At 47.9% G+C, this 16432-nt stretch overlaps 1 protein-coding gene across 2 annotated transcripts in view; it reads right to left on the reverse strand.

The window, feature by feature from the left end:
• MAPT (microtubule associated protein tau) overlaps positions 1-16432 on the reverse strand; it is a 127797-nt gene that overhangs the window by 49003 nt on the left and 62362 nt on the right. The window contains exons 2-3 of one of the 2 annotated variants that reach the window (XM_002827397.5): positions 11723-11872; positions 2436-2522 (exon numbers count right to left, since the gene is read on the reverse strand). In XM_002827397.5, coding sequence (XP_002827443.1) covers positions 2436-2522; positions 11723-11855 — 220 coding nt within the window. In that variant the 5' untranslated portion in view covers positions 11856-11872. The remainder of the gene's footprint in view (positions 1-2435; positions 2523-11722; positions 11873-16432) is intronic. The other variant, XM_009251629.4, reaches the window with a different exon arrangement.

Below are 16432 nucleotides of genomic sequence, written 5' to 3' on the forward strand. Positions count from 1 at the left end.
CTAGAAACCACCAAGAACCACCTTAGAGGGGCCAGGACGAGCCACACCCAGCCCCTCACCTTTGCTTCTTGCGCAGGAGCAATGCAGGGAGGAGGAGTGAGGAGGCGATCAGCCATATGCTAGAAAGCAGCCCTGAAGCAGGGCCTGGAGCCCCTGCTGCCAGCTCCCCAGGAAGCACACTGACATGCTGCTGAGTGGTTCTGGCTCATGAACCGCCCAGCTCATCCACCAGGAAAGCCCGGCAGCCCTGTGTAAATGCTGCAGTGAAACAGACGGCTGGGCATGGCCCCAGGCATTTTAAAAGAAGAAATACTGAAAACCAGATGATTGCTCACAACTATTTGATCCTTAAGACAGCACAGGGACTCCGGGGTTAGTGCGGGGGCCTATGGTTTTGCTGTGAGGCTTGGGCAAGTCCTTGGTCCATTTTGATTGGACGGTTTCCTCATCTGCAAAATGGCAGTGTCATCTCTAGGTGACTTCAAAGACTTCTCCCAGCTCTAACCCCTAAATCCAAGCCCATGACCCACAATTCAAAAGTGCAGAGTCCCTTGCATGGCAATAAATAGGTCTGGTCCTGTCCAGAGTCAGGCATTTGACTGTCAGATGGGTGCACCTTCACAGCAGAGGCAGGAGGGAAAGCTCGGCTACCAGGAGCTGCTGTCAGTCTCTCATCAGGTAAATGCTTCCAAATCAGCGTTCCTCCCGAGCAATGCCCTGGCACACTCCCAGGCCTTTCCGGGTACACGTAAGGAGTTGTCAGCTTTGAGGGCTTTCCAAGTTCAATGAAGGACATTTTAATTATGATTGTCTTGGGTGCAGGCGGAGCAACCAGGCAAGATCCCAGCCCCAGCAGGGCTCCCTCCACCAGGGGTGGAAGCCAATGCTCTTGAGTCTCACGCCTGCACAGGGTCCAGAGAGCATTGAGACTTGTTTGGGAGATTCTTCCAGAATCCTGTTGAGGGAGCACTGAGAGTCAAGGCTTGGGAAGCTGGCATGAGGTCTGGCATCGTTTTGTAGACTTTCTCAGGATGGCAGGCAACTTGTAAAACTGTCCCGACAAGATGAGCAGGAAGTGTCTTGAGTCACTGGCTCTAAGAAGGAGCCAAGAGAATCTGATCTGGATATTCTTATGAGGCTAAGAACCTCAGCGGCAAGGCCCACGCCTGCTGCGTCCTCTAAAGCTGTAGCATTATACCAAGCAAGAGGCGGGCACTCAACAGCCACTTTCCAGATTAATCCAAAGGTGGATGCTTGGGGAGACACTTGGGCCAGTTTTTCACCCCAAGACACAAGATCCAAATGAATGTGCAGAGCCTGAAGAAGTACTGAGAAAGGAACCTTGAAACTCCATGGGGAGGATGGAAAGATAGAGGGGCAGATACTGCCAACTAGTGACTCGAAAGCCATTATTAACGTTCTTCCCCCTTGGTTTATTCTGCTAAAGAGGCTGGAAGGCAAAATGCTCAATGTCCCAGCCTTGCTTGCAGCAAGCGGTGGCCGTAAGACCCAGCTCTGGCCGATGAGACATAAGCGGAAGATTGCCACTTGCAAGAAAACTCCTGCTTTCCTAAGGGGACACATTTAGTTTCAGGGCCCTTTTGGCCACTTTACTTTGCAACTTCCTCCTGCTTCAAAGGCAGATGTGATGCCTGGAAGTGCAGCAGCCACTTTGTAACCATGAGGCAACAATCCAACCACTAAAGATGACAGAAAGTAAAGACAGGAGAGCATCAATGACCCTTGAGGTGCTAGCCAAGTCCAGACATCTGATTATGTGAGAAAAGTAACCCTCTTCATGTAAATGCCACAGTTAGTTGGGGTTTCTGTTTCTTACAGCCAAATGCAGTCTTGACTGACACAGATGGGAAGCAAGAGAAGATGGTCAAAATCAGGACTGAGGAGCACGTCAGGAAGTACGTGAGGTGCTAATAACCTAGATGCCAAGTGTCTGGAAAGGACAGGTTAGAAGGGCTGGAACAAACACCGTGGCCAAAGTCCAGAGGCCCAGGCCACACCCAGAGCCCCCAAAATGAAGGATACTAAACCAAGATCAGAGGTCCACTGACCTGCCCCTTCCCTCAGCCAAATGGCTGCTCTGGGACCTACCGGCCCCTGAAGAAAGAGAGAGGAGGGGGCTTTTGAAGGGGGTGTGGGAGGACAATCGTATGGAGCGGGGCTTTGTGGAGCTGTGCGCGGGACTCTCCAAGGGTGGCTGCCTCCAGAGCACACATGGGATGAAGGTGCCCACACTCAGCACCAGCAAGCAAGGCATCGACGCAAGGCTCAGCTCCCACCACACTGTCCTGCAAAGCACCGAACGAGTGAGCACATCTCTCAGCCAGGGGGAGCAGCAGATGCAGCCAGGAGGGAGGCTCAAAGCACGGCTAAGCACAGGCTGGAGGCATAGAGGGGGCGTCTGAAGGGGGGCCCACCTTCCGCTGTTGGAGTGCTCTTAGCATCAGAGGTTTCAGAGCCCGGTTCCTCAGATCCGTCCTCAGCGGGGGTCTGCAGGGGAGATTCTGGAACACACACAGTGAGCCCTCAGAACGGCGGCCTCTCCCCAGTGCCCCCTTTTGATCTCAGGAGCAACTGGGGAGCAGTGTCATGTGGAGCTGAAAATCGCTCCCCGTGGAAACAGCTGGAACACGGCCTTGCGACAAACCCACAAAGGGGACCAACCCCACCTCCCTCCCTGCCAACAGGACTGTGCCCCACACCAGGGCCATCAGACGAGGACACAGGTGATGTGCGTTTGCTCCTGGGTGAGAGAAGAAAGTGCCTCTTAACCAGCTAGTGGTGCCACCTGAGGCAAAGGTTTATCTTCCATTGGTCAACAGGCAGCGAATACCAGAAAGTCGAGCTACGCATGAACCTTCTGCTTTGTCATTGCTATTAATTAACAACAAGTAGACACCTGGAAAAACACTCAGCAATCCAACCCCTTCCTTGGAAAAGGAGTCAGCTCAGGGCAGACACGGTGCTTACTTCTAAGTGGACACTGGGCGGTGTTTGGATGCCACCAAGCTCCTTTCATAGAAAGACCTCCAAGGACTGATGGACAAGCTGTGAGTTACATTTGAAATGGCAGCCATGGGTACCTACAAGAAAACTGTCCTTTCAGAATGGGAAGCCTGGGCAAGAGAGGCCCAAATGATCACAGTGGTTGACAGTCATACCCTCCACCAAGAATGTCCTTAGTAAGGCAGCTTTTGTTGGCTTAATAGAAATGAGAAAACTACCTCCTCCTCCTCCTAGAAGGGCTGAATTGTCCCTTCCCTGTGGCACTTTGGCCACTGGGAGTCAATCTGCCCTGGTTATTTTATGGGCTTATCAATGCATCATGCAGTATCCAGGGCTGAGCAGGTCAAGGCCTTACACTCTGGAAGGTTGAGACTTCTTGAGAGCCCGATGTATACAGAGCTGAGTGCTAGGTACTGGGAAGGGACAAAATGCTCAGAAGATACAGCCTGTGCTCTGGGAGCACACACTCTCCTGAGGGAGGAAGGATGGCCACACAGAGCAAAAGACTCCAGGGCAGGCCCATGGCCAGCCGATAGGGTCCTCCTGGAGATGCCCCACCAGGAAGCGGGAGTTACAGGCTAGAGAGCATGGGACCAAGGGGCAAGATGGCTGGGTTCAAGTCCCAGTTCCACTTCTTTCTGCTCAGGTGGCCTTGGACCTGCCTCTCAGGGCCTCCGTTTCCTCATCTGTAAAATGGGTGAGATGACCTCAACTCTACCTGCCTCCTCCTAGAGCTGCTGGGAGAATCCCACAAGCGAATGTTGGTAAAAGCACCTTCAAATCATGAGGATTTATACATGTGGATCTAGTTCTCATTGATGTAAAGGAGGCAAATGTTTATGGGGGCAGCCCTGGGCTTCCCTTCAGTTCTGTCCCACCTGGGCTGTCCACAGGGGACCATCGTGGTAAATCATGGCTCCAACCATGATGGGTGGATGGATGGATGGATGGATGAATGGGTGGATGGGTGGATGGATGATTGGATAAATGTATTATTGGATAGATGACTGGATGGATGGGTGAATTACTGAATGATTAGATGGATGTATAATTGGATGTATAATTATATGGATGGATATATGAATTAATAATTTATTAGGTGGATGTATGAATGTATAATTGGATGGAGGTATAATTGGATGTATAATTATATGGATGTGTGTATGTATAATTGAATGATTAGATGCATGTATGAATGTATAATTGGATGGATGTGTAATTGGATATATGACTGGATGATTAGATGGATGGATGGATGGATGGATGGATGGATAGATGAATGGATGGATGGATGGATGGATGGATGGGTGATGTGTAGATGATTGGATGTATGTATGATTGATTGGATGAAGATATGGGTGGATGGATAGATGGATGGATGGATGGATGGATGGATGGATGAATGGATGATGTATAGATGATGTATGTATGATCAAATGGATAATGGGATGGATAGAGGAAGGAATGATGGATAATTGGATGAATCGATGGAAGAATGAATGATGTAGAGATGTATGGTTAGATGTATGTATGATGGATGATTGATGGATGGAAGGAAGGATGGATGGATAAATGGACAGATGGATGAGCTGGTGATGTGCAGATATATGATTGGATATATGGATGATTGGATGGATGATAGGAAGGATGAAGGAAGGGATGGGTGGATGGATGAATGGATGGATGAACGGAGGGAAGAATGGATGATGTACAGATATATGATTGGATGTATGTATAATTGGATGGAGGATGGGATGGATGAAGGGATGGATGGATGGATGGATGGGTGGGTGGGTGGTGTATAGATGACTGGATGTATGCATGATTGGGTGGATGGAGGAAGATATGAGTGGATGGATGGGTGGATAGATGGATGGATGTGATGGTAACATGTAAAGCTTCCATCAGAATTTCTGAATTCTTTGCCAGTACCTCTTAGTCATCTTCCCTCAGCTCCTCCTGTGCCTGGCACTGCATGCCCAGAAAAGCCTCTCCAGTCTTCCCAGTGGTGTCTCAGCCATCAGATCAATGGTTCCTCAGCTCTCAGCTCAGTGAATTCACTCCCCTCTGTATGACAGAAATTCCTTACTCTTCATGCATATTGTGGCTGAATGGGTTTCCTCTGCTGTCTAATTGTCCTATTCATGGCTTAGACTCAACTCTGGAAGACTGGCAGATAGAGCCTCTAGAGAGTCAGGCAGATGGGGCCCAAATCCTGGCTCCACCACCTATTGGTTGTGTGAGGCTGAGCGAATTACCTAACCTCTCTCTGCCTCAGTTTTCTCCCCTGTATAATGGGCATAGTAGTAGCTCCACTGGTTCACAGGGCTTCTGTCAGCATGAAACTGTTGAATGCTTATTTAAAGCACTTTGTACCATGCCTGGCAGATGAGAAGCCCCCAATAAGTGGCAGTGATTATTTTCAGTCATTATCATGTCACCTTGGCTGAAGGGCCCAGTGTAGCACTGCTCATGCTCACCAGCAGGAACTTGAGTATTTTATTTTATTTAGTGCCAGTGGTGGTGATGCAGATATGGAATTGACGGGGAATCCTGGAGGGCCCCTAGCAGATAGCTGACGTTGCACCAGATGGACAAAGTGGCTCTGGTCATATGAGGAAAAGTCAAGCATCACGTTGTAGTCACATACCCCGTCAAGCACATGGGGACTTTTAGTCTGGAAATTGCAAACACTCCCTCTGTGGCACAGACTGCTGAGGGTCCACCTGGTGTCCATTCTCTCTACCCTCCTTGGGAACAGAGCCCTGATATGATAGAGGACAGAGCTGTGCCCAGTTAAAAGGCCACATCTTCCAGCCTCCTGGGCAGACAGGGGTGCCTAATGAGAAGCTAAGGGAAGTCATTGGATAGGAAGTCCAGGAAAATGTCTGGATGGGAGGAGCTCAGCTGAGAGGGTCTCCCTTTGTGCCCAGCTCCCCTTCCTCCTTTTCCAGGGGCCTTTCTGAACATGAGACATCTTGAACATGGAAGTCACATGCTCAGAATGGTGGGTTTTTTTTTTTTTTTCTGGCTGTATGAAAAGATCATTGTCAGTTCACTGGCTGTGCAAAACAGGCTGGGTACCAGAATTGGCTTGTGGGTCATAGTTTGTGGCGCCCTGCTTTAAGGAATGGCTCTGGGGCCTCAGTGGGGGACAGGATGAAGGGCAGAGGGTGTAAAGGTCTCAGGGCTGCTGTTGCAAAACCAAGGTTTGTGGTGAGGAGGTCTGTGTCAGATGGAATGGAGGTGAGGTCCCTGGGTGCTGTGGAGGGCGGTGGGAGGAACTGGCTAGGGTCATGATGGACAAGTTGATGGTGGTGCCACGAACAGCAGTAGAGAAACCAGGAATGGCCCAGGATGGGGGAGCACAGAGTTTGGTTTTTACTTGTTAGGTTTTGGGTGTGGCTTGGGCATTCAGTGGAGTTGTCCCTTGGGCGACAGGAAGGCTCTGTTGAACTACAAGAAAGGCACTCCACCTGGGGCGGGAGTAATTTAGAGTCAGTTTCAGGATGGGGCTGGTTCTGTGCATGAAGCAGAATGAGAAGATAAAGAAAAGGCAAGTGGAGTTCCACTGTGAGATCAGACACCTCACGCCCTTTGTTAAAACACTGTCCCTGGACACCTGGCCCCGGCTGCGCCCATCCCACAAAGAACAGCTAATCCTGAACAAGCTTCCAGCACGAACATAGCTCCTTGGTCCTGGAGCTTTTGCAAAAGCCTGCAAACTGCCGCAAGAAGGCTTTGGACAAATGGTGAGGCAGCATCACGCAGACTTCTGGGTTTTGTTATTTTTCAGCAGCCTTGACTGCCAGGGCACAGGGGCATCTATATGGGCATGATGGTCCCCCTTTCCCCAATCTGTCCCCAGCTTGAGCCCTACAGTCCTTATCATTTGCATTGGTCTCCTTGTCAAATCCCTTGGAAGTAGTGAAGGAGGAAGAAGCCCCATTTGCATGTCTTATCTGGAAGGCATAACAAGTTAACTCATCAACGCCTTTTAATTCATTAGGGTGCACTAGTTTATAGGTAACCAACTTTCATCTACTTTACAGCTCTCTTGGGCAGGTATCCAGCCATATTTCAACTCTTAGCATCCACTTAGACACTCTTTGTTCTGGTATTTAACGTGTAGTTTCTTGTCTTCTGTCACTTATTTAAAATGTTGTTAGTAAAGTGACACCTTCTGCCAAGTCAAACCTGTCACACCCGACATCAAAACAGCTCCTTGTAAGCTTTCAGTAGCAAGAATTAATTTGATGAGGATTATGAACACCTTAAGTATTACTTGCTTTCTTGGAAAGTATATTCTTTGGGTAAGCAAATTATCTTCAAATGCTTTCCTTTCAGAGCAATTTCAAAAAGGTTGGCAATTTAGATTTTGCATTTTTATACACAGTATATATAGTGCATATATATACACACACACATATGTTTTGGCATAGAACTTCTGATCATGTTTTATGTGAAAGCTTTGAATAGTTTTAGCAAACATATTTTAGGCAACTCAAACACTAACTTGGTGAACTTGTCCTCACTTTACACATTAAATTTAGTTTTCTCTTCAGAAAATAAGAGTGGTAAAACCCACTTCTTTCCTGGACTTTATTTCATTTTTGTTTTTTGAGACAGGGTCTCGCTCTGTTGCCCAGGTTGGAGTGCAGTGGTACAATCACAGCTCACTGCAGCCTCAAACTCCTGGGCTCAGATGATTCTTCCACCTCAGCCCCGCAAGTAGCTGGGACTACAGGAGTGCGCCACCACAACTGGCTCATTTTTGTATTTTTTGTAGAGACGGGATTTCACCACGTTGCCCAGGCTCGTCTCAAACTCCTGGGCTCAAGCAATCCACCTGCCTCAGCCTTCCAAAGTGCTGGGATTATAGGCATTAGCCACCACACCTGGTCTCCTGGAGTTAATTTTAAACGAACTTGTTATTTTGGAACAGTTTTAGATTTACAGAAAACTTGTGAAGTTAGTACAGACAGTATACCCCACATCCAGTTCCCTTGTTGGGAACATGTTACAGGATCATGGTACATTTGTTGCAGCATAATACATATTTTAAACTGACTCTAAGCCAGGCTGCCCTGCCTCTAAATAGAATGTCATTTTTCACTGGCACAATTCATATGAGGCATATGTTGTGATTCTAACTTGGATTCCACCCAAGAGAGTTTAATAACTGAAGTTCCAAGGGGGCTTGGTGGAAAGAGTGACAAGGGGGAAATATGGTCCATGTGGGGCTGCAGCCATGGACCTGCTCCGGCAGCCCACGGTCTGAGCATGAGGCTCCTTTGTCATCTGTGAAGCGGACGTCATCCACCCTCATGGGCTGTTGTGAGCATCACCTGTTGCCAACAGTAGAGTGCTACAAAAATGTCCCAATTAGCAGTCTGAGGTAGTTCCCTTATAAGTAGGGTGGCATTTACTATCACCCAAATCAGGACACTTGAAAGAGAAAGCAGCACTATTTTTTTTTTTTTTTTTTTTTTTGAGAAGGAGTTGACTGAGCACGGTGGCTTACGCCTGCAATCCCAGCACTTTAGGAGGCTGAGGTGGGCGGATTACCTGAGGTCAGGAGTCCAAGACGAACCTGGCCAACAGGGTGAAACCCCGTCTCTACTAAAAATACAAAAACTGGCCGGGCGTGGTGGTAGGCGCCTGTAATCCTAGTTACTTGGGAGGCTGAGGCAGCAGAATCGCTTGCACCCGGGAGGCGGAGGTTGTGGTGAGCTGTGATGGCGCCACTGCACTCCAGCCTGGGCGACAGAGCAAGACTCCTTCTCTCTCTCTCTTTTTTTTTTTTTTTTAAGACGGAGTCTTTTTTTTTTAAGACGGAGTCTCGCTCCTGAGTAGCTGGGACTACAGGTGCCCATCACCACACCTGGTTAATTTTTGTATTTTTAGTAGAGACAAGGTTTCACCATGTTGGCCAGGCTGGTCTCAAACTCCTGACCTCGTGATCCGTCCACCTCAGCCTCCCAAAGTGCTGGGATTATAGGCGTGAGCCACCGTGCCCGGCTGAAAGCAGCACTATTAATCATGACGCAGAACAGATGCGCTGGGATAGGGTGGGACATCCACACCCCGGTCCCAGGCACCTGGTGAGAGAACTCTTCATCTCTCTTTGTCAGGAAAAGAGGCAAAATCTGGCCCCCAATCCCAGTTTCCCCCAGCAGCACCAACTGCCAGGGGGGCAGCTGGGAGAAAGTGGTTTCAACAGGCTAACCTTCGGGGTTGAGGTCTTGGGGGCTACCACCCCTCACTTAACACATCCTGAGCACCAGGGTGGAGCAGGGACAGGGTAGGCAGTGTTGCGGGATGGAGAGGAGGAAGGGACGAGAAACAGCAGAGAAAGAAAAAGATGGAGTGGGGAGAGAAGGAGAGGGAAAGCAGGAGTGGGGGAAGTGGGAGAGGAGGTGGAAAAATTCAGTGGAGGGGGACACAGTGAGGAAGGGACTGAAAAGGATTTATTTATTATTATGATGATTTTACATAGGGGTCTCTGTCGCCCAGGCTGGAGTGCAGTGGTGGGATCTTGGCTCACGGCAACCTCCGCCTCCTGGGCTCAAGTGATCCTCCTGCCTCCGCCTCTTGAGTAGCTGGGACTATAGGTGCATGCCACTATGCCCAGATAATTTTTAAAATTATTATCTGTAGAGACGAGGTCTCACTATGTTGCCCAGGCTGGTCTGGAACTCCTGGGCTCAAGCGATCCTCCCACCGCAGCCTCCCAAAGTGCTGGGATTACAGGCGTGAGCCACCGCGCCCGGCCTCTAAGAAGGATTCAAAGGAGAAAACAGGAGGTGGGGGGAGGGGGGGAGGGATAGCATTAGGAGATATACGTAATGTAAATGACAAGCTGATGGGTGCAGCACACCAACATGGCACATGTATACATATGTAACAAACCTGCACGTTGTGCACATGTACCCTAGAACTTAAAGTAGGATAAAACAAAACAAAACAAAAAAAACAAAGGAGAAAACAGATCTCCTAGCTTGGAGCCTCTCAGGTGCCCTCCCTGGGGAGCTGAATCTGGCAGCACTGGCTGGAGCCGTCAGAAAGCACGTCTCCATCTTGCCATCACCACGCGATGGCTGACCTCAGGCAGGGAGGCTGGGCCGAGCCGCATCCCCCTCTCCCGCTCACCTCCTCACCCAGAGCTTCTGGAACACCTCTGAGCAGCCCCTGCTCCTGCAATATGCCCGTGTCTTCCTTCATCTACCCCCAACCCACCTGCACCCACTTTCCTAATTCCCAAATTCCTCATAATCCAACACCTTCCCTGATTCAACAGATAGAAATCTGAAACGTGCCTCCCAACCAGTCCTGGAACCTCTCCAAGCTGGGATGGCCACTCCCTGTGTGAGAAAGTTGGTGGTCCCAGCTTCCCACACTCAGGGGACCTCCCAGAGACCCCACCCACTCCAGCAATCTTCCTGAAGAGACATATCCAGCAGAGGTCAGTTTTACCTCGGAACTCCATGGCTTCCATGCACTACCCATACCCTGGGCTGCAAGGTGTTTTCTTATTTTTAGCATTAAAAGAGAAAAGTAGAGTGTTTGCCATTTTGCCTCCTTAGAAATGAGTATGGAGGCAGGGACTCAGTCCATCCTGCCCTTGGGCTGCACCATGGGCTGTTGCTGTGAGCACTCACTGCCAGCCACATCCGTGGAAAGAAGGGCTCCTTGTAGCACAATCCAGCACTGAGACAGCCTGGACCAACCTTGAGACAACCTGAGACAACTTGGTCCAACCCTTAGACCAACCTGGCACTCCAGCAGTGGGTGAAGGGCCAGCATGGGGAGGCAGAGGGAGAGCTGTGTGCTCTGTGGGGTCCCCAACCATGTGGTCTGACAGTGAAATGAAACACATTTCGTTTGGAAAGAGAGAGGAAGAGGCGAAGTCCATTTGGCCAAAAGATGGTATTATAGAATGTTTAGAAGTTGATGTCATTTATTAATGTGGCTACAGTAAGAATCCCAGGGCTAACCAACTCTTGCTAAAGAGAGGCCAGTCAGGCCTGATCTAAGTAAGAGATAAAAAGCAATGTTTAAAGTCACATATTTTACATGCTAATCAATACCACTGATTTATAAGCTAACAGGTGTGGCTAATGCCTCAAAAAGGTACTCTGTATTTGAGAGATTGTCAAGGCACTACAATCTGTGTCCCTACATTCACTCATGTGGGTAACTCAAGGTAAATTTCTTTCTTTCTTTTTTCTTTTCTTTTTTTTTTTTTGACAGGGTCTTGCTCTGTTGCTCAGGCTGGAGTGCAGTTTTATAATCACAGCTTACTGCAACCTTGAACTCCTGGGCTCAAGTGATCCTTCCGCCTCAGTATCCTGAGTAGCTAGGACTATAGACGTGCACCACACCCAGCTAATTTTTAAATTTTTTTTAGAGACGGGGTCTTGCTATGTTGCCCAGGCCGGTCTCAAATTCCTGGCTTCAAGGGATCCTCCTGCCTGGGCCTTCCAAAGTGCTGGGATTACAGGCGTGAGCCACCGTGTCTGGCCATTATCTCACTGCTTGAGTTATCCTGGCCCACTCAAATTAATGAGGCTTCACTCTACTGACAATCTAAGACAATAATGTATTTAAAACTTCTTTACAATTCTGGATGCAAACTGTTCCCGCCACCCCTTGGCTTGCAGTGATCTGGGCCTGCTGTGCATGGCTGTCCACTAACCTTTCAGGCCAGCGTCCGTGTCACCCTCTTGGTCTTGGAGCATGGTGTAGCCCCCCTGATCTTTCCTGTCCCCCAACCCGTACGTCCCAGCGTGATCTTCCGTCACATCGAATTCCTGGTGGGGCTCAGCCATCCTGGTTCAAGGCTCACCTGGGGAAAGAAGAGGGGAGGATAAGTTCTGAGGAGTGTTGGGGGGCAGAGTGGGGGTGAAGAGAGAGAGGAGGCTCTCCTCCCAGTTCATGGCAGGCAGATCTCAGCCTCCCCGCTACCTTCTCCAACAGTTGGCCGCCCATCCTCATCCTGTGCTCCATATTCCTGCCCAAGCGTTATTTACGTCTATCTGCTTGCTTAATTTACCAACACTGCAGCAGTTCATATTCAAAACCACCAGGTGAGGGCCAGGCATGGTGGCTCACGCCTGTGATCCCAGCACTTTGGGAGGCCGAGGTGGGTGGATCACCCGAGGTCAGGGGATCAAGACCAGCCTGGCCAACATGGTGAAACCCCATCTCTACTAAAAATACAATAATTAGCCAGGTGTGTGGCAGGTGCCTGTAATCCCAGCTACTCGGGAGGCTGAGGCAGGAGAATCAATTGAACCTGGCAGGTGGAGGTTGCAGTGAGCTGAGATTACACCACTGCACTCCAGCCTGGGTGACAGGGTGAAACTCTGTCTCAAAACAAAAACAAAACAAAACAAATAAACCCACCAGGTGAGGCAGGTAAGGTGGGCCCGACTTGTTATTCCCAGCTCTCCTTCCACTTCATTAAAAAAATCAATGCTGCTGCCTAGCAGTTTGCTTTTTCTCTTTAATGGTGAGGGCAGGACTGAACAGGAGACGGATGGCATCAGCAGAGCCTGTCTGGTAAGGAAAGTGAGGCACGGAGAAGTGAAGGGATGGTTCAATCAGATGTCAACTGGCAGCAAAACCAACTCTTGACTCATCGGGGGTGTCCTGACTCCTCCAGCTCCGAGCTTGCTGGCTTCCTGGAGTCAGGCTGTGGCCCCCATTCACCACACCGGCACCCACCAGGTCCCCCAGGTGTGCGTTCCAACGGTGGCTCTCCTGGTGGGCTGAGAAGCACCGCACAGGGCCCAGTAGGGGCATGAGGCTTGGGATCTGAAGAGCAACACACACCCTTCTTCCCCAAAAGCCCCAGCAGGGAGACGCCACTTCAGGTCAACAGAGCCGGATAGAAACCACCATTTGCTCACACTTTGTCCTCATCTTTATTGTGAATTATTATTATTATTATTTTAAAAACAATTCATAACTTTGAATTTATGAACTTTTTTTTTTTGAGATAGAGTCTCGCTTTGTTGCCCAGGCTGGAGTGCAGTGTCGCGATCTCTGCTCCCTGCAGCCCAGGTGAGCTAGCCAATTCGGGTTGCCCCATTCAACCTTCAGCTAAAGCTTTGTGAACATTAAGTTTAATGAGCACAGTGGTTTTGTTCTTTGGATTTGATCTATTCCTTTCCATGACCAGGTTTCTCCTCTTGGAACATGGTGGACAGAGGTGTGAAGGTAAAAGTAAAAATCGGATGTGCTGGCTTTTCTTACACATTTGCATATTTTCATATTCATAGCTTATGGCTATAGGAGGCCTGAAATTTTTTTTTTTTTTTTTTTTGGCCCCTGTGAATAATCCAGGATAAATGCTTTGTGGGTTTTCTTTGGGGGAGTGGGGATGGGGTCTCACTATGTTGCCCAGGCTGGTCTCAAACTCCTGGGCTAAAGTGATCCTCCCATTTCCGCCTCTCAAAGTGTTGGGATTACAGGCATAAGCTGCCACCATGCCTGGCTCTATTCATAGTTTGAGTAAAACAGTACTTTGCTATTTCTTGATGAGAAAAGTAATACAATCTTATTATAGAAAATGTATTTATACAAAGCAAGATGGGAAGAGAAAATCATTCCTCTGCCCAGAAACGATTACTGTTGACATCCTGCCATACCAGACTTTGACAATCACGGATTCAGCTTTTGGAATTTTGGTCCATCATAAGTGACGTGAGATTCCAGGACAGGCGGCACATGCCATCTGGCTGAGGAATAAATTTGAACCCCTCTTCCTCTATGGAGGCTGACGGGAGTGAGGCACTTAGTAGGGAATGAGCCCAATCCTCCCGGCTGCACTGCCCCATCCTAACACAGCTTTGCTGTTCTCAGTCCTCCAGGGCACACAGCGACTCTGATGAAGAGGCAAAAATGCCACTGCTTTGTGAAAAATGGCCTAGAAGCAAAAGAGAATATTCTGATCACATTTGAAAAGGCAGATACTTTGTGGTACCAGGGCTTGACTTCTAATGAATGTATAACAGGAAAGATCAGGCACTTGTGCAAACGTGTCTGTTTTCATGAATCCGTGGATTTACAAAGGTTTGGGAATGTATGTCAAGGATCTGTGATATTTCCTTTTAGCCTTTTATTCTATGCATTAAAAAATATAGTTGCAATTATGCTACTTGCTTTTTTCACATAAGATTATAGCATGAGCATTTGTTGGTCACTAAAAGCCTTTGTAAACATCAGGGGCAGTAACTACCAAATGTTCCTTCCCACATATGTACCATATTTTCCTAACCATCCCCTAATAATTAGCACTGAAATGGACTCAGATGTTCCAATATTACAAATAAAGTTGCATTAAATATCTTTTTGAAAAACTTTGTCCATAATTTTTTTTTTTTTTTTTTTAGATGGAGTTTCACTCTTGTCACCCAGGCTGGAGTGCAGTGGCACAATCTTGGCTCACTGCAACCTCCGCCTCCTTGCTTCAAGTGATTCTCCTGCCTCAGCCTCCCGAGTAGCTGGGATTACAGGCCCCAGCCACCATGCCTGGGTAATTTTTGCATTTTTAGTAGAGACAGGGTTTCACCAGACCTCAGGTGATCTGCCTGCCTCGGCCTCCCAAAGTTTAGGGATTACAGGCATGAGCCACTATGCCTGGCCGTCTTTGTCCATAGAATTTTGAGAAGCATCACCAATTGCTTTTCAAACAAGATCGGGCTTGTTGAGGGTGTTGCGGCTGTAGACACCAATTGCTTCTCAGACGCGGTGCAAGTGGGTATGAAGTGTGAGTCTTGTCAACACTGAGTTAATCATACACCTAAATAAATGCCAAGAAATTTTTGTGCTTATAGATGAAAGGTGATGTTTTACTAATGTAAACTATGAACTTGGGTGATAATGATATATTAATGAGGATTCATTGGTTGTAACAAGTGTACCACTCTGGTGCAGGACGTTGGCAGTGGGGGAGGCTATACGTGGAGGGCAGGGAACATAAGGGAAGTCTCTGTACCTTCCACTCAGTTTCACTGTGAACCTAAAAGTGCTCTAAAAAATAGTCTATTAATGTTTTTTTAAATTATATCCTAGTGTTGTTTAAATATGTGTTTTTTAAATTTTTTTTGAGACAGAGTTTCGCTCTGTTGCCCAGGCTGGACTACAATGGTACGATCTCAGCTCACTGCAACCTCTGCCTTCCGGGTTCAAGCAGTTCTCCTGTCTCAGCCTCCCGAGTAGCTGGGATCACAGGCGTGTGCCACCACACCTGGCTAATTTTTGTATTTTTTGTAGAGACGGGGTTTCACCATGTTGGCCAAGCTGGTCTAGAACTCCTGATCTCAAGTGATCTGCCTGCCTCGGCCTCCCAGAGTGCTGGGATTAAAGGTGTGAGCCACTGCACCTGGCCTGATGTTTTAATTACTAGTGAGATCAGCATTTTTCTCCTTACTCTTTTTTTTTTTTTAAGTCAGGTTCTCACTCCGTTGCTCCAGCTGGAGTGCAGTGGTGTGATCTTGGCTCACTGCAGACTCTACCTCCCGGGCTCAAGTGATCCACCCACCTCAGCCTCCTGAGTAGCTGGGACTACAGTTGCGTGCCATCACACCCGGCTAATTTTTATGTCTTTTGTAGAGGCAGGGTTTCACCATGTTGCTCAGGCTGGTGTTGAACTCCTAGGATCAAGTGATCCGCCCGCTTCAGCCTTCCAAAGTGCTAGGATTATAGGCATGAGCCACCGCGCCGACCCACTCTCATTCTTTTTGCTTGTCTGTTCAGGTCTCAGTGCTCATTCTAATGACTTGTGTGGGCTCTTAATTTATGAATACATTAACCCTTGATCATATTTGTGGCAACTATCTTCTCCAGCTGGTTGCCTTTTATTTTGGTTTCTGATGGTTTTTGATGGGCAGGGTTTAATTTTTATATAGTCAAATCTGTTTTCCTTTGTGATTTATTCCATTGCTCTATGGTATAGAAAGATCATCCATTTTCTTCTACGTTTTTAGTGGTCTAATTTTTTATATTTAATTTATTAATTCATCTGGAATATTTTTAGGTTTAAGATGGAGTGAGGTTGAAAAATTTCTCCCCAAATATAACAGCTAAAGTCAGTGGACCCAGGCCTATTTGTAGACTAATCTGCCCTCTTCCCCAGGTGAATGCACCATGTACTCTGTCCCATTTATCTGTCAATTTTGCTAGAGCCTCCTCATTTAAGCTTTGGATCTCAAGTCTTATTCTCTAGGTGGGCTTAGATATCATTTTCTTTTTCAAAATTATTTGACCTTCTTGTAAGTTTTGTCTTCCAGATGAACTTTAGAATTTTTCCTGCAAATTCTCAAAGTTCCATTGGGATTTCGGCTGGAATTGTATTATAGGCCAAATCTATAAAAATTGCTCTCTTCATGATATTTAGTTT

This window comes from Pongo abelii, chromosome 19 (assembly GCF_028885655.2).
Source record: "Pongo abelii isolate AG06213 chromosome 19, NHGRI_mPonAbe1-v2.0_pri, whole genome shotgun sequence".
Classification (NCBI taxonomy): Eukaryota; Metazoa; Chordata; class Mammalia; order Primates; family Hominidae; genus Pongo; species Pongo abelii.